The sequence below is a fragment of the Cyanistes caeruleus genome, chromosome 21 (assembly GCF_971803275.1).
Source record: "Cyanistes caeruleus chromosome 21, bCyaCae1.hap1.1, whole genome shotgun sequence".
In the NCBI taxonomy this organism is placed as follows: Eukaryota; Metazoa; Chordata; class Aves; order Passeriformes; family Paridae; genus Cyanistes; species Cyanistes caeruleus.
In genome coordinates this window covers 8,686,611-8,712,387 of record NC_141721.1, presented here as the reverse complement: position 1 = coordinate 8,712,387, position 25,777 = coordinate 8,686,611, and the positions used below count along the sequence as shown (strand labels likewise).

The following is a 25,777-nucleotide window of genomic DNA, read 5'->3' as shown; positions in this document are numbered from 1 at the left end:
GCCTGTGGTTTCTTCTTCCTTACCAGCTTTCCTGAGCAAAGCCTGTCCTTGTCCAGAGAGGGTGAGCAGTGATTTCTCTGCCCTGGAAGATGCTGATGACCCAAAGAAGGCAGGTCAGGGAGACGACTGGAGGAGCTTAGGTGGTCCCTCTGTGCTGGTGCTGACCTCCAGCTCAGCTGAAAGGCTGAGCCAGGGAGGAGGGATTGAGGGAATTGTGTCCTGCTGCACCCTGAGGGATGCTCTGTGTCAAATAACCTGGATCTGAATAGCTTGGAGCTGACCTTAATGGCTTGAGGCAGCCACGGGGTGATACAGCAGCTGCCTGCACAGGAAGGTGTCTTCCTGCTTCCCAGGAATGCAGGTTTTCCCTTCAGGCCTCTTGCCTGTGCTAGAGAAAGCTGAGAGCTGAATCTGATGTGTTTAGTGCCTCTCGCAGTGCGGGGGCTGTGGGCTTACCCTTAAACAACCCCCTCAGCTTGTTATCTTGCTCCCGATGCAACCTAAATTTGGGGTTGCGGCCTCGGTGATATTTTGGAAAAGCTGTGGGCTCTTCCCAAGTGCAGCAGTGTAACAGCTCTGCTGTGGCACAGTAACACCAGCGTGAGCAGCGTGACTCAGCCGAGCCGCTCCAGGCAGCAGCACGGCTGTTACACACAGGCCATCTGCTCCAACCCGCACCTGCCAGTGCCCCGGAGCAGGGGTGGTTTCTACTTTAGGGGAACTGGCAGTAATGCTCTTTTCTTGGTAGTCCCAGCCTTTTAGCTGGAAGTGGAATTGCTGGGCTTGAGCTCTAGCTGAGCTGTGCTGGGGCTCTGCGTTCCAGGCCTGGCTTGGGCTGGGTTAATACTGTGGCTCCAAGGAAATGTGCACAGGGCCTTCAAACAAAGCAAAAGGCAGGGAATCTGGATCCTGAACCCCAGCTGCAGTACAGGAGGCTCCTGATCCAAACTTCAGGTGAAACACTTCTCCAGCCTGACTTTCATCTGGAAAGCCCTCATTCCATCCAGGTGTCCAGGGGCTGGATACTGCTGGAAATCAGTCTCTGGTGAGATGGGGAGGCCCTGCCAGGGCTGGGGGGATGGTGTGCCCTGGAACTTACACAAGTACAAAGTGGCCTTGGTGCTTCTTTGGATATGTCACTGGCAGCAGGAGACCTGCTTCAGGCTGAGGAAGAGGAGCTGTTGCTCACATCTTCTGGAACTGGGCAGTGAAACAGAGCAGTCTTTCCCCTAAACCATTTTCCTTGTAGCCCTGAGCCCCTGGAAAACACAAACTGCCTAAATTTGAACAGTGCTTCCCTCTACACATCTGAGAGCAGAGGGTGGTTTGAACATGGAACTGTGTCCCACTTCCCTCCCCTCCTGCTCCCCAGCAGCTGACAAGGCCCTTGGCTTAGACTTTTTCCATTGCTGGCTCCACTTTGTCTCCGGTTTCCACCAGGCACAGGTGTCCTGGATGATGCCTCAGGGCATTAACTGTTTCCATGCTGGAGGAACCAATGGCATTCTCAGGATGGCTGCTCAGTTTCAAGCTGTTTGGAAACATCTGGATCTGGGACACGGAGTGGAAGGTATGTATCTGCAAGGAGATTATCTGGAGAAAGAAACTGCTTCCAGATGTGTTTGGGAAAAATTGCCATTGAAATGTAAACTCAGTTTATGTTGTCCTGCCTCACAAGTTCTCAGAAAGTGCCTGGGTGCAGGGGAGTCCGAGGCTGCTGCTGTGGGCTCTGGCTGCAGATGTGCTTGCAGATGTGCATTTGCTGCAGGCAACGGTGCAGTTGGTGGCTGGCGAGTGTCACATTGTTTTCTCTCTTACCAGCCAAGTCATTCAATTCCTCAGGGTGAGTATTTCTTCCAGATGTGGAAGTGCCTTACAAAAGCAGGGCTGTGTGGCACTGGAGAGCAGAGGGGCTGGGCTTGGGCAGCTGTGCTCCGTGAGTATCACTACTAAACACTGCCTGGGATTCACTCTTTGCAGTGAGCATTGTGTAAAGCCATGGGAGAAGGTGTCAGTCCAGCAGCAGGCAGCCTTGCTCCCTGCCTGGCGCAATGTTCTTCCCTTTCTCTGTTACCACCTGGGACTCTAGAAAGGGACAAGTGGCAGCGCAGGCCTGGGAGTTGCAAGTTGCTCCTGTGGGAACACCCAGGCTGCAGGTCAGGGCTGTCCTCTCCCAAGCAGCCTGCAGTATTGCCATTGCAGTGTTGTGCTCCAGGCACGTGGAAGCAGAGCATGTGGCTGGAAAACCCAGTACCCAACGGACCTGTTCCTTCTCCCAGTACTTTTGCAGGTGGTGGTGGTGCTGGGAGAGAACATGGAAATCATTTTTATCTCACTTGCAGCCTCTGCCGGGTAAATCCTGAGGACAGTGGCACACAGGGAAGGAAGCAGGGCTGTGCCATCCCTGCCCACCCAAAGTTTCCCTCCTTTGTTCTATTTTATTGAGCAAGGATCCTGACACCCTTTCCCAGACAGTGACTCACAGCAGCTCCGTCTGTGCAGAAGCCATGTGTCTTGGAGCACTTTCTAGATACAGGAGCTGCCGGAGCCTTGCAGGAGCCAACTGTGTTTATTAAAAGACGATCAGATGTTACCTTGCTTAAGGCAGTATCTAGCTGAGGCTGAGTAATAACTCATTACCAACGAGACAAATAACTGCTTATCATCAGGCCAGCCCTTCTGGTAGCTGTGGCAGGTGCTCTGAGCACCGCTGGGCTCAGTACCCAGAACAGGGGGTAAGAAGACCCCACTCCAGTCCCTGTCCCTTCCCCTGGGGCAGCCCCAGGCTCTGCTCTGCTGCTCAGCAGGATTTGGCCCTGGGTTAAGCTTGAGGACCAGCTTTATTGAGTCTTGGTGCAGCATGTTCCCTGCTGTGGAATCAGGCTGCTGTAGTGGCCTTTGCAGGCCACGTCATTCCATCCTAGTGCTGGGGACTCAAAACCAAGAGCTCCTTGTAGCCTGATGGAAAAATCAGCACTGGGCCCGGGCAGTACTGGAGAGGCATCCCGGGAATGCTGTGGGGCCATGGGTGAGGGAGGGTCATCCCTGTGTCCCCTCTCCCCACATGCCCCATGCTGACAGGGGTGGGCTGGGGAGAGGCAGAGCATGGCCAGCTCTTGTCCCTGGGGCCGGGACCCTCTTGGGCTGACTCAGAGGCTTTCCTCAGACGCCATCCTCTGGTGCAGCTGCCGCGGTCCTTCCCTGCCAGATGCCATGGCATCTCTCCATGTCCTTTGTTCCCTCCCTTGCTCACGCCTCTCCCATGATTTATGGCTGTTGCGGAGCAGCCTGGCTGCAGCTCGGCTGCTTGTCCAGACCCCTGGACTCTGTGCCCTCGCTCCCAGCCCGGGGCAGGGGGCTCCTGGGGAGTGCTCTGACCCCCCTGCATTCGGGCCCCCTTGCATTTAACCATGTGCTTGGCCTTTCTTTCACGTCCTTCCAGCCAGGGTGTGAATGAAGCGCTTTCAGGGGGAGGAGGTTGTTGGGAACCCAGCTCTGCCTGTGCATTGGTAGCAGCCCATAAAAGCATCCCAGGAATTTGCCTCGGCGGCCCTGTGAGGGATGAGCCAGTGAAAGACGCCCTTTGTTCCTGCAGCCCAGTCCCACACAACCTCGTCGGGGCTGGAATCTGCAGAGCTGGACGTGTGCTCCCACTGCCTGCCACGCTGCACTCAGGCCCTCGGGAAGAGGTTTTCCCACGTCTTACCCTGGCCGGGGTGAGCAGGGCACTGCAGAAAGGCTTCCCCGGGGTTTACTGGCAGGTGGAGCCAGGCGTGTGTGACCCCAGCTATAGCCCCGTGCTGCCTAAGCTGAGTCAGAGGGATGGAAATCCCTTCTTCCAGAGCTCCCTCTCCCTGCGGGGTTTGATTACAGGTTTGGGGTGTGATCTTGTGCAGATTCCCGCTGCTCGCCTGCTGCCTGCCCGGCTGCTGGGGCCGCTCCGGCGGGGAAGGCCGGGGGCTGACACGGAGCCAGGCTGGGCCTCGCCGCAGCCTGCACACAGCCGGCTGGCACCCGGCCCAGAACATGGCTCTGGAAAAAAATAAATGCCTTTGTTGTTGTTGAGGAAAGCCCAGAATGCTCCGACAAGGACACAACCTCTTCCTAAAGCTCGGTTTCAAAGTCTTGCTTTTTCAGAGGGTTCAAAGTGACCTGGCCAAAAGCATCTGCTCTTCTGTGGCTCAGCCCAGGTGGAAGAAATGCTGACCCGCGTTGCATGGGCTCCCTCTCAGCAGCTTGCAGGGAGACTGAGGGATGGCACCCATACGACCTTTTCCAGAAGGGTGCCCACCCTGCCCACCCCGGGGTGCTGGTGGGGAGCCCCTGGAGCTTTCCTGTGCTGTCATCAGCAGAAGAAAAGCTTTGGGTGACTCAGCAAGCGGGTGCCAGACCAGGGCTTGGACACTGTCTCTTGTTCTCAGTAAGACTGACATGCAGTTCAGGCAGAGCTTGGGCTGGCTAAAGATACTGTGGTGCTTAAATATTTTATAGAAAATCATTAAGCAATTAAATCTGGTGGGTCTCACATAGTAGAAAAAGCAGCTTGAAGCCTGTGCAGTAAACAGGGCAATGCTTCCTGCTCGTTTGGGATGTCTTCTTGGAGTCTTAACTACAATCCTTGCTTCAAAATAACTATAATTATCGCTTAATTGCCATTATTGTTTAACATTTTTAGCATTTGCAAGTGCAAACTGTTACAGTTTTCTGTGTAGATACAATCAGTAGCCAGGGCTCACAATGAAAGTAATTAAAATCCTGTGATTATCACAAGGCTGCATGTCTCTACACCAGCTTCAATCTGCATCACTTGCCAAGATGTAGGCTAGAAATTCAGACAAATTTAGCATTTATTTAGTAACCCAGCAAAGCTACTACCTCTTGCTGCCTTCAATGATTTGCATCTACGGCACTTTTTGGAAGGACGGGAGCAGGGAAGGGAGGGGAAAGAAAGCAGTTTCTAGAATACATCCCGGGAGAATATACAGCAAGAAAAATTATGCACATGAATTATGCATCTGAATTATGATTTCACTCCTATTTTTGTCCGGATTAGCTCATGTTTGGTGTGCATCCCTGGCAGGGTGCTAGCAGAGTGTGCTCCAGCTCCCAGCAGGTCACTGCGGCTCTGGGTCCCGTGGTCCCTGCTCCACTGGCAGCTGCTTCCCAAGGGCTCCTGGAGCTTCCTGGGGATCCAGCCCCCCAGTAATGATGGCAGCCCCTGCTTCTGCACCCCTCACAGGTTGGGCAAGTCGTTTTTCTGTTTTAATTGAATGCCTCTCTTCTGTAAACACACAACCGATGAAAACAGATCTGGGTGTAAACTAAAAAAGCAGGTCTGCACTATTTTGTACAGACGGGGAGGTGTTTGGAGGTTGTGCTGCCACCAGCCAGGCTTCAGTGGTGTCCCCCAGGTCCCCAGCATCTCCTGGGGAAGGCAGACATGGAAACATCTTGGCCTCTGCCAGCTCTGGGGAGATAAGCCCAGGAGAGAAGTGCAAGGGGAAGGCAGTAGCAGGGCTTCCAAGATCTCACCAGATTCAACTGCAGTCCCAGCACACAGTTGAGTAAAGCCAGCAATCCTTCCAGGAGGAGCTGCTTTACAATCCTCAGCCCCCTTCCCAGGAGGGTTGGTGACCCCAGGCCATGGATGTTTCCATGTGTAAGGAATTTCCATGGCCCTCATTGCAGGAGGGAATTGCCCTCACTGCCCAAGTCAGCAGGGCACCTGCACCCAGGTGTGGGGGCCAGGCTGGGGTGGGTGTGAGCACAGAGCACCTTCCTCTGATGGAGCAATGTGGGGAGGCTTCAGGGGCTGTGAATGCTTCCTGGCTGGGTTCTTTGCTCACCACATTGCATGTCCCATCTCTGCTGCTGTCTTGGATTAACATCCCTGATATCCCAGAAGTTGTTTGCATGAGAAAATGAGATTAGGAAAGTATTTCAAGCATTTGTGTCTGTTGTTCAGTGGCAAACAAGGCTGGAGCCAGTGCTGTTTGTCCTGTCAGCTGGCCCAAAGCTTGGGAAAACAGCCAGGAAGGCAGTGGGAGACACCCAGCCAAGCACCAGGCCTGAATTTGTGCATACCTTTGGAGAGGGAAATGTGGAGCTGGTGTGGGCAGAGGCACCGGCTGAATCCCCTTGCCAGAGACGGGATGCCAGGTGTATGCACCTTTGTGGGTACCCCTGGAGCTCCCTGGGATACCTCAGATTGGGATTTTTCTACATTCAGGTGTTTCCCATGTGCTTTGAAATCCTGCTGGTAGGAAGTGAAAAGTCAGTACTAATTTGGACCGTCACAGAAAAGAGGAGTAAAGGCAGAATTAATGAAAACAGGCATCTTGGAAAGTCTGGGCTTGAAACCCTTGAAATTGCCTGCTGAGTTTTGGGCCAGTTGTGCTCCCAGAGGGATCAGATTGAAATGAACTCTCCAGTTTGTCCTTTTGGAGAAAGGACACAGCTGGTGAGGGAGAGGCAAGGAGGAGGCCAGGAGAGCTGCAGCAGCCCCAGGTCACTGTTTTCAGGCTCAGCAGGTCCCTGCCACATCCTGGAGCTCTCCTGTGGCTCCTGTTCAGTTTGGCTTCCCCGTGGCAGATGTCACTATTCCTGCATTTTCAAACCACTTGCCTGAATTTCAAGGAAGTCATCCATATATTCAACAGGAATATCAATTTCCAGGAGCTCCAGGGGACCCTGAGATTACAGCAGCTAATGCAGGGATTCTGCTGAGCTCTGCTCACCTCACCAGAGCTGAAATTCCTCTTGGATGGGGTGTCTGCTGGGGGTACAGGGATTTGGGGTGTTGTTTAAATATCCCCTGTTCTTTCTGGGGCTCAGGTGTCCTGGGGTGGACTCCCATCCCAGCTACGGATGTAGCCCAAGCATGCAGCACAGGGAAGACACTTTCGCCACATTTTAAGCCAGAAGTGGCTCCTGAAATCAATAGAAAAGGAGATTCCTCTGCAGCCTAGGGAAACCACCTTGTCCACATTCTTCCCTGAGGCCTTCGAAGGAGCTGAGGAATCTAATTCCCACTAATTTGCTTTGAAAATATCCACTTAAAATTGTAATTGCAGCCTGGTGTCTTACTGCAGAGGGAAGACCCCAGCAGACTGCAGCTTCCTTGCTTCCCTAAGACATCAGTTCTGATGATTTATTAAGACTTATGTTTTTAACAATATGATGTTGGTTAATGTTGGAAGATGTTCCTACAAGTAATGAAAATTTCATAGACTGACTGGAGAAGAAAGAGACCATTTTATGTCCCCTACCAGATGGCCTAGACCAGCTGCTCACTTTTTTCTTTGAACTGTGATTCTAATGACTTCTCTGTCCTTTGAAGTCTGCTTAGAGCTGCTGAACCAGATGGATTTGCATGATAGTAGCAGCACACGTTTAACAGTGGAGGACTTGTGCTGTTTTCCCTGCTGGCCACTGCTGAATGCTGCAGTTGGGGGATCTGGAGGGGTGAGTAAACCCGGAATATTGCCAAGCACTGGCAAAATGTGTTTTGGTGTAACATCACTGGCTTCAGTGGAGTTATTCCCCAAACCCACAGTGTCCTTACCCAGCTCTCAGCTGGTGTTGTCACTTTACAACTCACAGGACACTGTCAGTCATGGATTTATTTGGGCCTAACAAAGCAGGGGCTACTGTCAGAATGCTCATTTCAGCACCATTAAAAAAAAAAAACAACAAAGGAGGAAAAGAAGAAAGAGCTTTAAATATGTATTAAGAAGTTTTTAAAATAATAAACCACAAAATAAAATGGTGACAAAAGAAACAAAACTGAAAAAGGTCCTCGAGTGTGAGTTTGGTAAGAATTTATGCATAGTAGAGAAGTTGGGAAGGCAACGCAGACATTCCTGGGTTTGAAATCTCAACTCGGTAGTGAAGGTGGCCACATCACTTTTCCACACTGCCTCCCACAGCACTCACAGGCTCTCAGCAGCTGCTCCCCCTGGAGCAATGTCCGGGCTGGGCTGGCACAGAGCTCAATAAAATCTCTCAGGACTCTGATGATCCTTGTGGGTCCCTTCCAACTCAGGATATTCTGTCATTCTATGAATATCATCCCTGCACAATAATAACATGCCTGGGGCTGTCTCTGCACTGTGTTTCTCTGTCACCCTAGGACACTGCCTCAGATGCCTTTAGGGACTTTGAGGGAACAAACAGCAGAGGATAAATGGCACGATAAAGGGAAGGAGCAAAGCAATTCCCAGAACCAGCCCAGGGCACAGAAGGACAGTAAGGCCACAGCACTGGTGGCACAGAACGTACTTTTCTTGGGACGGTAAGTGTGATAAGGAAATGAAAGGAGGGTAAACCAGAGGTAAGGCTTTGCCTTGATGTGACATGAAAGGAAAAGGCAGTGTCCTGGCCCTGGAGCCCCCTGTTCCCTCCCAGGTGATGTGGATCCGCTGTTGGCAGCAGTCCGTGTGCGGCGAGGCAGGAACACTTGGCCGAGCCCCATTGGAGTGAGTGTCCCCATCACACAGGGCTTTCCAGTCCCTGGCTGCTCTCCCCGGATCCCGTCCACAGGGAACGGTGGGAGCCCAGCTGTTAATCTGATGTTACCCCTCAGCGAGATGTTAATGCTGGTGAGGTGCAGATCCCAGCGGGATCCCTTAAGGGGAGCGGGTTCCTGTCCACAGCCGCTGGTCCCGGTGTCCCCAGAGCTGTACGATGGCAGAGCGTCCTGTGTTTGGCCTGAACGGGCTACGGGCAGAGCTGGGACAGGGCCGTGGGACAGCAGCAGCCCTGCTTTTGGGTTACAGCCATCGCATCCTCCGCGCCACCACAGGTTCAGATCGGACACCGGGAAAATATCTTCATGGAACAGGCGCGGTCCCCGTCCCTGAGGGGATTTAAATGCCGGGCGGACGTGGCACCTGGTGGCACGGCTCGGTCTCGAGGGGCTTTCCCAGTCCGGTGACTCCGCGGTTGAACACCCGCTGTTGTTCCCTGTCCGGGCAATGCCACAGGCGGGCGGGCACCGCCCCCTGCCGCGGGCTCTGCCCGGCCCTCAGCGGCGCTGGCCCCGCCGGGCCGCCGTAGCCGCGGCCGCCCCGGAAGGGCTGTGGCTGCCGGCGGGGCGGGGCGGGGCGCGGCCATGGCGGCGGCGGAGCCGGGCCCGGCCGGGTCGCTGCGGCGCTGCCTGGCGCGGCTCGGCGCGCTGCGGGCCCGGCCCGACGGCAGCCGCCGCACGGAGCTGCACCTGCTCTTCGACCAGCTCATCTCGGAGAGCTGCGGGCCCGAGCCCGCGGCCGCGCCCGGCCCGCAGGTACCGCGGGGTGGGGCACCGGCACCGAGGGGAGTCCGGGGATGTGTCCGCGTGGGGAGGAGGACGAGGCGGCCTCGGCCGCGGGTGGGCCCGTCTCGCAGCGCACGTGTGGGGCCATCGAGGGGGGTTTCCCCGCTGTGCCACCCCCGTGTCCCCAGGCAGGAGCCCCAGGTTCCACCGCGCGTTCCCCGCTGCGGACGGGATGGTCCCGCACACCTCCCGCGCTCCTCTGCCCACCCCCGGGCCCTTTTCCGGCCCCTGGGTGACTCTGAGCTCTCCTGCCCCGTGCACAAGAGCTGCCCGTGGAGATACGGTGGCTGACAGCAATAGGTGGGACTGTGTCCCCAGGCAATTTTCATAGTCTGATATTGGAAAAATAGTAATTTTTTAAGCCTTAAAGTAAGCCCTTCAAAGCTGAGCACGCTAGGTGATCAGTAGGGACGCTGCTTAATTGGCAACACACAGTACTTCATTATTACACAGCTTTGTCTTCATTTTATTTCCAAAGCAGGCTTACTTTGCACTTTGGAGTGAATTGGTTTTTGAACAGTGCTCTTCTGTTCTTTGATCTATCTTGGTATTTTTCTTGAGCCATTATTATTGTCTTTGTAGTTCCTAAATAATAAACTCAGGCTTTGCCTTCCAGGATGTTTGTGCTGTGCTTGTCCAAGCCTGTCAGTTGGTTTCCCTTGATCAAGAACATCTTGTCAGCAAAGTCTGTCAGCTTATCCATCACTTACTCAACAGGTATCAGGTAGGAAGAGTTTGGCCATGTCTCTCCTGTCCCTCAATAAGCCAGAGGAACTCTATCTTTTACCAGGGCTGTGGAGCCAACTTTCAGGCAGAGTTTCTTGGATTTTCATTGTATTACTTGTTTTTGGGTAGCTGAGGCTCTGCTCTGGTTTTAGCATGGTTCCTCATAAAACCACCTCTCAGTCAGAAGTGATTCACCATGGGAAATAGTCTTGGTTTTAGGACACTTGTACATTTATCCATTTCTTGTCAGGTGTGCTCTCTGATGGTATGTGATTTTAACAGCCAGATCACCTGAATCTGTGACCAGTTTATCTGGGTTTACTGACTGCAGCAGTACAAAATGATGTTTATGTTGACCTTTTCTGTTATGACAGGTGATGGTTGATGAGCAGAACTTGAATTTCCTTCTCTCCTACTGCATCTCTGCTCTGAGGCAGTGCAGCTCCTGGACACATGTTGAAATTCTTCAAGCCTTAGCAGCTCTTGTTTACAATAATGGACCCAAGTGTCAGAAGGTGAGTTTACAAACAGAGAGAAACAACAAAAATATTTGCACCACTGCTGTTTCTACTTTATTTTTTTCTCCTGGCAGAAAAAATAAAAAAGTTCTCAAATTGTGTTACCTTTCATGCTAAGATTAGATCCCATTTAAATAGTGGCTGATATTTATAGGAAAATTGAATTTCAGTTGTATTTATAAATAATTATTACTCCCATGTGGAATACTCTGTACCTGCAGGCTGCAGCTGTAGGGATCACCATTAACTAAGGGCACAGGCATAGCTTGCAGACCAGCAGGAGGACCACGGGGAGCTTCAGCTTGCACATAACTCCACAGGCTCCACTGAGAATGCTGAAATCCATCCTGTAACCAGACCAGGGCTTTAGCTCGGCGCTGTTTCAAAGCAGAGGCTCTCGGGTATCAATCCTGTGTGAAGCTCCTTGTTGCTGCAGCTGACAGTGTTTGAAATGCTGAATCCTCCTGCTGTCACCAGCTCGTGGCAGCTTGCAAAGCAGTCTCTGCTGTTGGGCTGAGCATGGGGTGGTGATGCTCACAGTTTGGGAGCTGCCAGCTTGTGTGGGCTTGTAGGCTGTGTAGTGGTAGCAGTTTGGTGCAGCAGTTGTGCCTAGCTTAGCTTCATGTCTGGGAGGAGAGCATAAACTGGGACTCAGCTCAACTGTGCTCAACTCTTGTCCTTTCTTAATACAAAATAAGAGGACTTATGGAATTAAGGTTTTCATGCTGTTTTTCATAAACCTAAATCTGTCTCTGGAATCTGAAATTGCAGCTGAGAATTTTTAGGGTTTGTTTTACTTGTCATTATTGTGCTTTGGTTTTTGATTGGTAATAAATTCAACTAATTTCACTTAGTCAGGCCTTCTCTGCCCATGATGCTTATTAGTGAATGACCTCTCCTTGTCCTTGTCTCAACTCATGAGCCCTTCCTTCTATTTTCTCTCCCTGCCCATCTGAGGAGCAGTTTTGGTGGTCACCTGGTGTCCAGCCACCTCCCACGGTGTTTAGCCCCCAAACACAGGACCCAGGAGGCTGAGGGAGGAGCACTGAGCCCTAATGACTTTTGGTGGTTTGTTTTCAGTATCTCCCAGATCTTCTGGGTAAGGCTGGGCTCCTGCTGCAGTTCAGTGACCCTGCCCAGCCAGACGTGGAGCTCAGGAGAGCGGCTGTGCGCAGCATGGCAAACCTGTGTCTCAGGTGTGTACAAGCCTTGTCAGGTGGGTTAGAATGTGTACCTCTGCCAGCACAGGGCCAGCAAGGTGTAGGTGCATGAATTTGAAATTCAGAGCTTTAGTGTTCCAAGATACTTGTGCATAAAACCATAAACTCTCGTTCCAGCATCATTATCCAACATCATTATTCCAGCAAATAATGTTGCAGGGATAAGTTTAGGGAAGAAAAGCTGTTGTGCTGTCTTGTTTTTCATGCAGAAAGTTTCCTTTTGTCCTCTGTATGGTAGAGCTGGCCCCTTTCAGTCAGCCATCCATCCATCCATCATCTGGGGCTCTGCAGGCCAGCAGAGGGCTTGAGTGGGACTTTGTGTAACTTTATGAACCTGTGGACAGACTGCAAACCAACCTCGTGTCTCCTGCTCTAATTTTAGTGTCCCTGGACAGCCATACCTGGATGAGTCCTATAGAAGTGTCTGTTTTCAAACTTTCCTAAGTGTTCTGCAGTCTTCAAAAACTGCTGATGTGGATGACATCACTTTTTGCATGGTAAGTGTGGGTCTAATTGTCTAAAATACTCTAATTAGGAGATTGTGCTGCTGGAATATATGGAATTTGGAATGTTGTCAATTAAGGTTTTGCTTTAATAGTCTATAATTTATCAAATTACTGTCTCAGTTGAGCAAAACTGTAATTGCCTAGAAAGCTGCTTGAAAGCTGCAAACCTTCAGCATTTTGGGAAGGAAAAGTAAGTAATTCTTTTGTTTTCAGTTACTGCAAAGTGCACTGAAAGGTGTTCAGTCGCTTCTCAATGGTGGGAAGATGAAACTGATGCAAACTGACCAAATTGGAGCTCTTCTGGCAGTGTTAAAGGTAAATCCTTAAATCTCCCTGGAGAAAGAGGCAGAAACTGTGAGGTTCCAGGGAAACAGTGGAAGATGAGCAAGAGGGAGCAGAGAAGCCTGAGTGTGGGGGGAAATGGAGTGTGAGATACAAAATACTGAGCTTCTCTCACAGCATCTTCACTGCACTTCCCACAGCAGAATGTGAGAGGAAGATGGGAGGCTTGGGGATTTTTGGACCTACTTGAAATCCTTCTAGACAAAGATGGATTTTAGTTGCATAGCCTTCTACATGGGAGAGGCAGGACCTGGGGGAAGGAGCACAACTGAACTTTCATGAATTCACCCGAGTGAATAACAGTAAATCTGTGCATGAGAAAGGGACAGAATGCTAACATTTGTGTTCCTGTTGCAGAAATGCATGTTCCATGGGCTACCAGGACTGAGCATAGAGGTGCCCACAGCCCTGTACCCTGCTCCCTTACCCCAGTATGATAAAAGGTCACCTGTCAAGCAGGAGCAGTCAGAACCAGCCACCTCTAAGCAGACAGGGGTAAGCTGGGCTGCTCCTGATTCTCCAGCCTGTTTGTTGTGATTGTGTCTTACCTGTCGTGATATTGGTGACTCTTCATGACCTGAGCATGTACATTTAATTCTTTGCTTCAAAGGTGTTGGTTATAAATTCTGCACTGAGTAAAATTGCTTTGGGAACTCAGGTGGCACGAACAAATGGCTCTGCAGGGTTTGGCTTTCCTCAGTTAAGCTTTGTGCAACAATTATTCATCCATAGCCAAGAATTCCTGGCCTGCAAGCACCGGTTTGATGTGTGCAAACTCACCAAAGCTTTTGATTTTATAAGTCACGTTTTCTCTCCTAACACTTGCACAATTGTTTGACTCTTTCTTAGGGAAGTCAAGTTCATTTAAGACTGATTTCTTGCCTCATCTGTTCTACTTAATCCTTCTACAGGTTATTTTTTAACTCTGTAAATACTTTGGATTACTGATTATATGAAAGACATTAGAGAAAATAGTTATCTAGTCATGTTGACTTGTTTCTCTTTAGATGGTGAAAAGAAAGGTTAGTTAGTGTTACCTCCTGTAAATCTAAAAGGACTGCAGAAGTATTTAGCGTTGTTCTTTAATCACTTTTGTGTGAAATACGATTTTTAGCTAAAAGTTTTCTTGGATGTATTTTGTTTTACTGATGAAGAAGCCAAAGCTTAGTTTTTGAGGCTATACCAAGGTATTACTGAAATTTTGTGACTGTTGCTACTAATTAGCAGAACTTAAAAACTCAGATGCTAAAGAGTGACTGTTTCTGTGTGTAGAGTATTGCAGAGACATGTAGCTGCATTTACGTATTTGTTAAGTATTGACTAAGAAAAATCAATTTTTTGTCTTAGAGCCGAAGAAAAAAGTGCAAAGGGAAACAAAAGAAGGGAGAGTTTGGGGAAGAAGGAAGAGAAGATTCAGGGGATGCAGGAAATGAGTCAGTGCTGGGAGCTGACATGCTGAAATTGCACTTGGGGGATGTGCAGAACAGCCCTGGTGCAGATCCTCGGCCTCGTGCATCGGATGTGTGTGCTGGGAAGGATCCCCTGTCTTCACATCCCACGGGCTGGAAACTCATCAGCAGCAGTGAGTCCGAGTATTCCGACACCGAAGGTGGAATACAGAGCAAAGTGAGGTGATTGTTGTGCACATAAACATAAAAACATGGGGCCATACAACACTTCCACGTGATCCTTTGTTCTTAATCAAAACCGCTGAGGAAATCACTTTCCATTTTGATTTATGAGATGATACAAGAAAATTGGAAGGCAGTAATTCATGTTGGTTTGGAAGTAAATTTGTTCTTCCTCTTCCTGTTCTTGGTCTAAAAGATTTCCTCTCACAGCCAGTGATTAATACACATGAAAGAGGTGGAGTCCATCCCTTGTTCCTGCTGTTTTCATTAATCTTTTCATTTGTGTTTAAGGTCTTACCAAGCCAATGTTCGCCAAGGGGCTCTGGCCTGTTTCCTCTCCACTATAAAGTCAATAGAAAAGAGAGTTCTTTATGGCTACTGGTCAGCATTTGTTCCTGATGCCCCTGGTATTGGCAGCCCCCAGTCTGTGTCCCTGATGACTATTGCTCTAAAGGACCCTTCTCCAAAGGTGAGGCACTTCTGAGAACAAAAATTGTTCTGGTTTCCCCTATTAATCTTAGGAGTTGTCTTCTCTGGGCTTCAGTAAGTGTTTGGCTACTGCCCAAGAAATAAATAGGAAGTATTGGCTAAGGAAACAAAAGATTGGTTCATGTGTTGCTTAAAGCTATGAAAAAAAGATAGTTGGAGATGAATTTTCTCTTTCTGGAGAGGATTTAATGCATTTTAAAATTCTCCACCTGCTCAAAGGAGGCGTTAAAAGGTACCACAAATGTTTTATCATTTCAGACACGTGCCTGTGCTCTTCAAGTCCTCTCAGCCTTCCTGGAAGGTTCCAAGCAGTTCCTCTCTGTGGCTGAAGATGCCAGTGACCACAAGAGAGCTTTTACTCCCTTCTCTGTCACCATTGCTTCCAGTATCCGGGAGCTGCACCGCTGCCTGCTGCTGGCCCTGGTGGCAGAGTCCTCCTCTCAGACACTGACACAGATAGTCAAGGTACCTGCAATGTGCTCCCAAGGGCTGGCACTGCTCTCTAGATTGAGTCCTGAAGAAAGATTGCACAGAATTGCTGTTGAGGAGTGAGTTGGTGGTGGTGAGAAACAGACCTTTGTCATCTCCCAGGATTTCATTGACATCCTGCAGAATCATGGAATCACAGGATGGTTTGGGTTGGGTTGGAAGGGACCTTAAAGATTACTTTAATAGGGCCACGAACCTTTGACCAGGTTCCTCAGAGTTCCATCCAGAGTCTTGGGGTTTCTTTTCAGCACAATTCTCTTTTTTCTGCATTTTTTTAGTTTTTGGAGCTGAGTGAACCTATAAAATTATTCTGAAGACTCACATTGACTTTAAAACTGGAATCCAAATTGACAAATCCTTCCATGGGCTATTAAAATTCCTTGGTCTTTGTGCCACATCACAGTAGTTAAATCCTTGTTCTTAGGAGCCAAGTTTGTATCCAGTGTTCACACAGCAGATAATTGAGGTGGTTTTTTTCAGGTGCCCTCAGATAATGAGCTGAGTGACCTAAATTCCAAATGTAAAAACAAACTTGTTGGAGGCAGGCTGACATTGTAACCAGCACCTTTCTCTGTGTTTCAGTGCCTTGCAAACTTGGTTTCCAATGCACCCTACAGCCGATTGAAACCTGGGCTGCTAACCAGGGTGTGGAACCAGATCAAGCCCTACATCTCTCACAAAGGTTTGCATTCTCTCTCTGTAGTATTCCTCCCCTCCTCTGTGCTCCATAAATTCATAATTCAGTAGCAGTGGATGTTTATAAATAACAATCTATCTTGTCTGAAAACTGCTGAGGGAGGATGCTGGGCCATCAGTGAGGTTCTGATGGAGTTTTATTTGCTTTTTCTTCTCCCTGCTTTGTCTCTTGCAGATGTTAATGTTCGAGTTTCCAGCCTCACATTGTTGGGGGCAATAGTTTCTGTCCAGGCCCCTTTGCCAGAGGTGCAGCTGCTTCTGCAGCAGCCCAGCTCCTCAGGGCTGAACAGCAGCGGCAGCGCAACCCCTCGGCGCTTCAGCTCCTGTGAGCAGTGGAGGAAAGCACTGCCCTGGGCAGGGGAAAGCCCTCTGGACAATCCAGCAGGGTGTGCCCCTCCAGAGCCCTGCTGGCTGCTCTGCCTGTGTGTCTCCATCATCGCCCTGCCCAGGGAGGATTCCTGCTCCGACAGCGACGCCAACTTCCCGTCCCTGGCCAGTGTCTACGAGCCATGTCCCCTGCGGCTGGAGGCCCTGCAGGTGGGAGACACTCACAGGGAGCTTGGCTCACATCCAGCTGCCTCCCTCACTTGTGGATTCCCTCTGCTCCCATCTTTCTCAGGGAGATTCAGGCTGAGGCCTTTGCTGGTGCAGTGGGACTGAGCTGCTGTGACTCAAACGTTTTGATTCCATGGCCACAGCATGGCTGTCCCACTGCAAACCTGCTGCAGCAAGTTCATCTGCCTGTGATAATTTATCTTCAGTATTTTTTCAATATCTTTTGGGGGTGTGTGCTGGCAGACTGTGAGTCTTCCTCATGCAAACTCCTCCATACAGAATCTAAATTAAAGTTTTGATGGAAAACAGTGGGAAAGAGCCCTGCAGTCAGAGAACAGTCTGCAAGGAGCAGTGGAGTGACTCAAGGAGTACCTGTGGATGCTGAGGCTTAGCTCTGTCTTAATTCATGTAGCCACAGCAAAGGGTAAGATTTTGTAACATGCATCCCAAGAAGTTTCACTCTTTCTGGAAATATTTGTTAAATATTTGTTAAATCCAGCTTCAGAAGAGGCAGCAGCAGTGTTACAGGAGGTACAGAATGTCTTGCTCTTAGTTTTTTTGGCTACAGGAGCCCTGACTTGCAGTAAATAATTCATGGTCTTGCTACCTGATAGTGCTTCTGTGGCTCTTCTTTGAACAAGATAATGGAACAGAGAGGCTTTTAATCATCTCTAGTATTCCAGAAGTTGTGCTGCAAGGTGTATCTGTTACATCAGAGTTCAGTATATGGTGCCAGGGTTGATTAGCCCATTAACATCATTTCAGTGTGTAGTTGGGGTATTTTGGGTAGACAGAAGGAAGAAGTGCTGAATGGAATTTCTTTTGTCTTTGTTCAGGTGTTGGCTCTTCTTGTGAAAGGTTATTTCCCTATGGCTCAGAGCTATTTCCTAGAACTTGGAGAAGTGGCTTGCAGATGCATGGAAGAAATGGATCCATCCATCCAGCTTCATGGAGCCAAAGTAAGAGCAGGAGGACACCTCAACGTTGTTTTACCAAGTCAGTTTTGTCTGTATGCTTTGCAAATGCAGATGAGTGGGGATGAATATTCAGAGCATCTGTGTGTGTGATGTAGAAATGCAGTACCCTGACACTTTGAGAGTGCACCTTCTGCTTCCACTCTTGAAGTCTCAGCAGAATTTTGTTGCTCTGCTGAGTCACCAGGAAGCCTGGGAAATGCAAGGACTACAACACTGGTCCTTCCCTGACTGAGCATCAGCTGCAGGGACTGGACTCTGTGACCTCTTTGTGCAGTAGTCTGTTATGCTGTGCTTGCTGGAGACCTTATGTAGGAAAGTAATTTCCTCATAATTTCAGTACTAGCAGGAACAGAACAGTCCAAACCAGTTTTGGACTGGTTTTTGTTTTTTGGACTGTATTTTTGTTCCCTGAGTGAGTAGATGGAGTCCTAGGTTAAGGCTCTATAGTTCCCTGGTCCTTGAGTCATCCCTGATGAAAACCTCCTCCTTGTGTTTTGTTCTTTGTAGCTTCTGGAGGAGCTGGGCACGGGTGTCCTGCAGCAGCACAAACCTGACTCCCCCACTGCCCCCGAGCAGAGGGTGCCTGTCAGCGTGGTAAGTGTGAGATTCCACCTCACTGGGCTCCTTCCCTGGACTCTGCAAAGTCACTGGCACAGCAAGATAAATAATAATTAAATAATAATGAGATAAATAATTGCAGGGAAGCAGGAAGGGACTCGGACTGCAGCTTTATGGATACCTGTATGGACAATTTCTGGAGACTTCCTGCAGTAATTTGGCAGTTGTTCTTGTCTGCAGACAGATGTGTTGGGTTTTATTTCTTTTTACATGATGTTAACCCTGTGTCTTTGCCTCTCCTCTTCCCAACTCTTGCAGTCTGCTGTAGCTCAGAGAGCTGGAAGAACAGTACTGATTTTGTGTGTCATTACTGCTGCATAAAACTTTCAGAATTTTGGTGAATTTGCATTGTTAAAGAGCCAAGCCACATTTTCTGGCTGGTCACAAGTTCAGAGAGAGTGGCCAGAACCACAATATGTGTGAATTTAGAAAAATGTATTCTCTGTTTGTTGGCTAAGTTTGCAGAAGCTGAGTTTAAGTCTTCCTTCTGTGAACAGAAGATAAGCTTAAAAATTTGGCGCATTCTGTTTTGAGCCTACAAGACAGGAAATGTGTTCAGTAGCATCAGGCTCCTGTTATTTGCTGTGAATGTAAATTGTCAGGCAAATGAAAACACTCAGCTGTGTGGATTCAGGAGTGGGATTGCAGCTATTTTATGCAGTTCAAATTTCAGGGTATGACGATCATCTTTAAGACAAGAACTTAGGCTTAATTTCTGAGTTTAAAAGATGAACCTGGCTGCTTCTCCTGCAGGTTGTGACCTTCTGGACAATGATGTTAAATGGCCCTTTACCTGGCACTCTGCAGAACTCCCCCCATGCCACTCTCCAGACAAGTGCCTGTGATGCCCTGTCCTCTATCTTACCAGAGGCTTTCAGCCTCCTGCAGGTATGAGAACACACCTTTAAACGTGGTGGTTTTACTTTTGAGGCTTTCTCCTTGTCCACCAGATTACAGTAGTGTAAAGCCTTGTAAAACTTATCAGGCAAAAGTAAAGAAACCTTCTCAAATTGTATTTTTCTCTTCCTGAACACTGTAACTGTTGAAGGCTGGAAAGGGCAATGTTGGGAGTAATTAGCCTGTCAGAACAATTAAACTGTGGGTCACAGCAGCTGTTTGGCCCTGCCATGAATACCCAGCCTTGGCAGTGTTGCACAGGAGATGGAGGACAAGAATTTCATGGCATGAGGGAGGGCTGAGGGATTGTTATTCTGCTGGTTAATTCTTTGAAGAGCCAGCTGAGCCAACATCCAGGGCATGATGTTTTGCACCCATTTGCATGTGGGTTTTTTTCCCTTTGCAACATGAAATATGCTTTTAAACATGAAAGCCTTGGCAGTGGATCCCCCCTGCATTGTGCAGCTCCTTCTGTGTCACTGTGCCCTTGCTGGGAGTGCTCTGCCAGATCTCATTTGCCCAGGAATTGCTGGTCCAGCAGTATCTCTGGAATTCTCCAAGTACAGCGTGTACTTCATCCCCCTGTACTTTGATCCCATCCCCTCTCCTGTCCCTGTGGCCAAGTGGGGTCAAGTCAGTGCCCACTCTGACCTTTTTGTCATGGGCTGGTGAACTGACAACCTGCCCAGGCTGAGCTCACCCCGCCTGCCCATCCTGCTTAATGAGGGGCAGAGAGGGAAGGAGGGCAAGAGCAACCCATCCTCTGTTAGCTCTGATGGGCCATTCCTTCTGCTTTGGGTGAGAGTTAATACTTTGATTTTCTTTGTGGTCTTAACCCAACAGCAGTGAGATCCTGTGTGCTGGAAGCATTCCTGTTCCCTGGGTGGGCTCAATTCATTTTATCTAGAGCATGCTTTGAGTGGAAGCTCCTTCAGATAGAGGCTCTTTTAGGGAATTTGTGTGTCCCTGTGGGACAGAGCTCTCCTCAGCCCCCTGTTGCCACTGCTGCTCCTCATTGCAGGCTGACCAGCAGATCCTGTGTGTCACGTTGCTGCTTGGCCTGAACCACAGCGAGAACCCCCTGGTGAAAGCTGCTGCTGCTCGTGCCCTGGGAGTCTACATCCTCTTCCCATGCCTCAGGCAGGTCAGAACCAGCCCAGTCCCTTTTTCTGAGCCATTTGGTAATGAACCATAAGAATGTGGAACATAGATTTGTTTGAAATTAATTCACTTGACTTTTGGCCGGTAGTGTATTTATAGTTTTCCTCACTGGCTCCAGACCCGCTCTTGCCTTTTGTGTGAGAGCAGAATCAGTGCAGCTTTAAGGAAGGTGAAGCAGAAGTGAGAGGAAAAGGAGAGAGGTCAGGATCTTCCCAGGCTCTCAGGGACGGAATCTGGAGTGGTTAGGTTGGCACAGAGGAGCTGCAAGAGGTTAAGGGGAGCTGGGATGAAGGGAACAGCTGTACTGTGCTCTGGGGAGTTTAATGTTGGACTTGATCTTTGAGGTCTTTTCCAACCTTCAGGATTCTATGATTGTAACAGGCTTTTAATGTGAAGCCTTCAGTTTTTCTTGAAACTAAGAAATAAAGCTTATTTGGAGAAAAAAAAAACCTGTTTTTTTCTACAAATATCATCTTAGCTTGGCTGAGCTGGAAGATTAGTTTTTACAATGTAACCTTTAAGTGAATGATTTTAATAAAATAAAAAAAAAAAAAAAATGCAGTAGCTGACTTTGGAGTTTAATTCCAAAATACTTTGAAAGAAAATCCTTTACCATAGACACATGTAATGTGCCATAGAAGAGAAGATTAGACAGGCAGCTCAACAGGGAGTTTGGAAAAGCAATTACTTTAAGAGTGGGATTTGATGAGTATAAGGTTGGCAGTCCATGTAATTATGTTAAAATCCAAAGTAACTAAATCACTGATAGAATTAAATCATCTGTTGAAGCTTTTCAGTAACAGCTACCCAAGGGTGGTGGGCTTGGTCAGCATTCAGGCTTGGACTGTTAATTAAAGGTCAGGCAAAGCTGCAGAGAGCGCCATGAGCTCATTAAAAGGTGTCACCTAGAAAAGTAAATGATCAGAGCTGGTGCCTCATTCTTCCTGGAACAAACAGACTGTGTTACTCAGGAAATCACCTGTGTTTTGAGAACTTTGTAACTTTGCAGCAGTTTTTGCTTTGACAGGATGTGATGTTTGTGGCAGACACAGCAAATGCCATTCTGAACTCCCTCCATGACAAGTCTCCCAACGTCCGTGCCAAGGCAGCCTGGTCCCTGGGCAACCTCACAGACACCCTGATCATCAACATGTACGTGGCACACCCTGCCCCTGTCCCCAAGTGTGACACAGACCAGAGGACATGGCCTCAGGCTGTGCCAGGAGAGCTCCAGGTTGGACATGAGGAGGAATTTCTCCATGGAAAGGGCGGTCAGGCATTGGCAGGGCCTGCCCAGGGAGGTTGGGAGTGCCCATCCCTGCAGGTGTCCAAGGAAGGCCTGGGTGTGGCACTCAGAGCTCTGGGCTGGGGACAAGATGGGGATCAGGCACAGCTGGGACTTGATGCTCTGGAAGGGTTTTTTCAACCAAAATGATTCTGTGATACTTAACATCAAAAAAAGCTGAAATTTGGCTTGGATCCTTCTTTTTAACCACCCTCTGCCTGTGTTTCTGCCAGTGTGTGACACTGTTTAAGCATCCTGTATCCATCTGGGAACACCTTCCACTGTCCCAGGGTGCTCCAAGCCCTGTCCACCCTGGCCCTGGACACTTCCAGGGATGGGGCAGCCACAGCTGCTCTGGGCACCCTCACAGGGCTTTTTCTAATACCTCATCTAAGCCCACTCAGTTTGAAGCTATTCCCTCTTGTCCTGTCACTCTAAGGAGAGACTCTTTAAAACTTTTCACTTTTCCATTTCTTGTGTGTTGCTTGGTGTAATGACATGGTTCCTTTACTTTCAACATAACACAGAAGTAAAATTAATAAATATTTAACCCTTCCTCAAGCCAGAGACTGAGGGAAGCCCAACCTACTGTTACATTTTTAACAGGAAAATAGTTATCATATATTCCTGCCACAGAATTACCACTGGACAATTCCTTGCCCTCTGTTTTTTATTACAGACTTAACCATTGCTAACCAGCTTTCTTGCATTGATAGTTTGGTTTTAAATTAATAAACATAGTGGTCACATGCAGAAAGGTCTGCCTTACATATTAGCCTTCTAAAGAGTGAAGGTTGTTTGTTCATGGGCCTTTATAAGGGGTGGTATCACATCTTTGGGGATGGAGCAGACGAGCTGGGTGTTCACAGGATGATTCTCCTGCCAGGGAAACCCTGGGACAAAGCTTCCAGGAGGAACTTTCTGATCTCCTGCTGCTGAAATTGCTACGGTCTGCAACGGAAGCATCCAAGGACAGAGACAAGGTAAGGCTGAGGGGAAGGAGGGTGGAGTTGGTGCAGTTAACTCCTGCATTAAAAAAAGAAAAGGGCACCAGTTACTTTAGGTCTCTTTGCCCCAGTGTTTGAGGGGAGCTGCAGCTCATATCCTTCCCTGAGGGCTGGTGCTCAGAGGTTTCCTATGGTGTTTGAGTTGCAGGGAATTTGGGCTTTTCCACAGTGCAGGGGTTTTGGTTTGGTTTGTGGTCACTTGCAGAGAATGATCTTTCTGGTGGCATTCAGGAAGACACAGTGTGATCCCAGCTGTGCTCCTTGCTGGCTCTGAGATGATTTCTCAGCAGGCTTGAAATCAAACCTGCCAACAGCCCGAAAACTTGAGAGGTTTCTGTGTGTTCCAGGTGAAGAGCAACGCTGTCCGTGCCCTTGGGAATGTGCTCCATTTCCTGCAGCCCTGCCACGTGGCCAACCCCAGGTTCAGGGAGGCCATCAAGGAGTCCCTGCAGGCCCTGATTGCCACAGTGGGCAGCGAGGCCACCATGAAGGTGCGCTGGAACGCGTGCTACGCGCTGGGGAACGTGTTCAAGAACCCTGCCCTGCCTCTCGGTGAGAGCCTGCTCCCCTGCCTCGGGGCTGCCTCGGCACTTGTGGGGCTCATCAGATCACCTCTGGTGCCAGTGGGGAGAAGATGGGGGGAAGCCAATGAAGCTGAGTCTTGCTGTCCCAGGGCTCTTCCCAGTGGAACAGACTCCTTCCAGTGCCAGTGCAGCTGGATGCAAGGAAAGAGTGTGAGGGTGGGATTATAGGTGTGAATAAGTGCCAAGTGTCCTCTTGTAAAACTTCAGGAGATTAACTGTTTTAACTACTATTTGAGTTCATAACCCCTGATTCTCTCACTTAAACCACAATAAATTCAATCAATGTCAGCCCATGAAATATTCAGGAAACATTTTTAGTTTTGCATATTTTAGCTGATCAAAAAAGTTTTGGTTTTTTTTGTTGTTTTTTTTTCCTTTCAGGAGAGGCTCCTTGGGCCACACAAGCTTTCAGTGCCCTTTCCTCTGTAGTCAAGTCCTGCAAGAACTTCAAAGTGCGAATCAAGTCAGCCATGGCCCTGTCCATCCCCAGCAGGAGGGAATGCTACGGCTCCACGGAGCAGTTCTGCCAAATCTGGAGTGCCTTGGTGGTGGCCCTGCAGAGGAGTGAGGACACCGAGGACTTCCTGGAGTTCAAGTACAGCTCCAGCCTCAGGACCCAGATCTGCCGGGCTCTGCTGCACCTGCTGCAGCTGGCAAGGAGCACAGACCTGCCCCTCATCGGGGGCAGCCTCAGGGACCACGGGGACGCCATCAAACCCTATGTCCTGCAGTACCTGAGGTCCTCGGGGGAGGAGAACGAGGCAGGAGTGCACACGGACCTGCGGGAGAGGGAGAGAGGATTGCAGGGAGCCATCGACCATCTCAGTGGGATAGAGAGGGAGCTGCAGGGCAAGGCGAGGGTGAGAGTGTCCCTGTACCTGGAGGATGTCCTGACAAACCACACCAATGCCACGGAGCTGACAGAAGCTTGAAGGAAACGCCCATTTCAGTGACCAAAACTTCCACAGGGAGCACCAGACTGTGTTCCCTTGCACAGGACATCTGGAAGAAAAGTTTCCTGCTGCTGATACTAAATACTTTATTTCAGACTTAATTAATAATGCCTCTAGGACTTAATTTTTATATTATTATTTTTTGAGGTTGTGTTTGGTGAACTCTGCTGTTGCCCTCCCTGGGGCTGGTTTGTGCACTTTGCTGTCACAGCGTCGCCACTTGGAAAACAAACGCCTTTTCCTCCTCTGTGTGTTTTATAAAGCTGCCTGTTCCCTCAGCTTATCTCAAAGCATTTTGTTCCTATTGCTGCAGGATCCAGAATCGTGTTTGTAAAGCAGGGGGTTGGAAGAATTTTGTTTTTCAGAGCACTGCAAATGTTGTCACTCTTGTGTTCCTGCAATAAACCCAAATACGCCAATATTTGAAGAATAGCTTAGAGCAAACACCCTTTGCCTTTACCTGTGTGTGTTCCCGGTGTTGTACACCTGGTCTGTGCCTCCCTGCTGCCTCCACTCATCCTGTCTTCCAAAAATCCAAAATTCCTCATTTCCAGATGGATGGTACTGTGCTGCATAAGCCAGAAAGTTCAAAGTAGCTTCTCCAAGGCTGGAATTTTGGCTCTCCAAGCACATCTGTGGGAGGTGCAGGGATGTTCTAACAGCACATGGATTTGTTTCTGGTTCTGGAGTTCTGTCCCCTTCCATTCCTCCCCTCTGGTGTTACTTACTCTGTGTTTGCTCAGTGCTTACTCTGCTGATAGCCAGGGGAGCACTGAGCTCTCTGATGTTGCTGGGGGTAAATCAGCACGTCCAGGAATGAGCCGGGCTCTGGGGCTCTCAGAGTTAAGTGCCTTCTGTCCTAACCCCGGGCTGGATGTTTGAACAGAGCTCAGGGCAAGCCCTGCCTGTTGTAAAACCTCTGGGGGATACAAAATTCATCTGCTTTGTTCTTTCACCCTTGCCGCTTCAGCGGGCCTCAAGTGCTGAGAGTATCCAAAACTTCCTGGAGTCATGGAGCCTTTTTCAGGGGATGGATGGGGCCAGTTCTCCTGCTGTACCAGCCCCATGTGTGTGGTCAGGCTGGGAAACCCTGGCATGGAGGAAGAGCTGAGCATCCCTGCTGGGCCCTGTCCTGGCTCTGCTTCAGGTGACACATTAGCACTTCAGCTTCACTTGCTCCTTTCCTCTCTGGCTGCTGCTGCTGTAGCTGATCCCATCTTTGAGCTCCCACACCTGAACCAAGCCTGTGTTTCTCCACTGCCTTTGGGAGAAATCTGTCCCAGAGCCACTGAAAGCAAAACTTTGCCTGGATTTCTTTCCCAAAGTTGCTGACATCTCTAGAGCTTCCTCCATCCTGTAGCAGCTGGAGTGCTGGTGCTGAGGCAGCTGTGGGACTTGGGAGCAGGGTGTACCTGAGCTGGGTGTGCTCCAGCAGCCCCATCCAGTGTCAGGCTGTTCTCTGGATGGAGAAATCTCTTTTTATGCACCCCATAAGCAGGTAGGAGCTGCTGTTATTCCCAAACAGGGCTTTGCTGACTCTCTGGGGACGAAGGGCCCCTGTGTGTGCCCTGTAGCAGCCCTCGCTGCCCATGAGAGCCACAGGGCTGGCTGGGGCACGAGGTGCTCGAGGCCGGGAAAGGCAGCACCTTCCCCACCCCGGCCAAGGTTTTATTGTACTGCCTCTTTATTGTTGTGTTTACAAGCCAGGCCCTTTATAGGTTTTCCTATGAATAGTTCCAAGGAGAAGGTAATTACCTTATCACATGCAGGATGATTTATAGCCAAGGTGGCAAGGGACATTCAAGCTCCA

General features: G+C 49.4%; 1 protein-coding gene across 4 annotated transcripts; it reads left to right on the top strand.

Moving 5' to 3' along the window:
• The first annotated feature begins 26 nt into the window (after positions 1-26).
• HEATR6 (HEAT repeat containing 6) lies at positions 27-24,411 on the top strand. Of its 4 annotated transcripts, none has more exons than XM_086859389.1 (23): positions 27-109; positions 1,441-1,570; positions 7,340-7,464; positions 8,132-8,293; positions 9,930-10,037; positions 10,414-10,554; positions 11,638-11,753; positions 12,160-12,274; positions 12,497-12,598; positions 12,983-13,120; positions 13,973-14,256; positions 14,548-14,725; positions 15,004-15,210; positions 15,817-15,916; positions 16,106-16,467; positions 17,322-17,444; positions 17,970-18,056; positions 18,834-18,968; positions 19,999-20,121; positions 21,166-21,290; positions 22,310-22,406; positions 22,778-22,982; positions 23,396-24,411. In XM_086859389.1, exons 6-23 carry the CDS (start codon positions 10,417-10,419, stop codon positions 23,944-23,946), a joined length of 3,186 nt encoding a protein of 1,061 aa, XP_086715515.1. In that variant the 5' UTR covers positions 27-109; positions 1,441-1,570; positions 7,340-7,464; positions 8,132-8,293; positions 9,930-10,037; positions 10,414-10,416; the 3' UTR covers positions 23,947-24,411. The 4 variants fall into 4 exon arrangements, with proteins under 4 accessions (XP_086715515.1, XP_086715516.1, XP_086715513.1 ...); XM_086859390.1 differs by having other exon boundaries at positions 54-113; XM_086859387.1 differs by lacking the exons at positions 27-109; positions 1,441-1,570; positions 7,340-7,464; positions 8,132-8,293 and adding an exon at positions 9,098-9,283.
• Positions 24,412-25,777: the final 1,366 nt, after the last annotated feature.

Bases quoted from the DNA above. Each gene is read 5' to 3' on its own strand.
- HEATR6 (XM_086859387.1), top strand. From the start codon at position 9,113: ATGGCGGCGGCGGAGCCGGGCCCGGCCGGGTCGCTGCGGCGCTGCCTG. The intron at 11,754-12,159 runs GTGTGTACAAGC...CTCTAATTTTAG, and splicing joins ATGGCAAACCTGTGTCTCAG to TGTCCCTGGACAGCCATACC. The intron at 20,122-21,165 runs GTCAGAACCAGC...TTGCTTTGACAG, and splicing joins TCTTCCCATGCCTCAGGCAG to GATGTGATGTTTGTGGCAGA.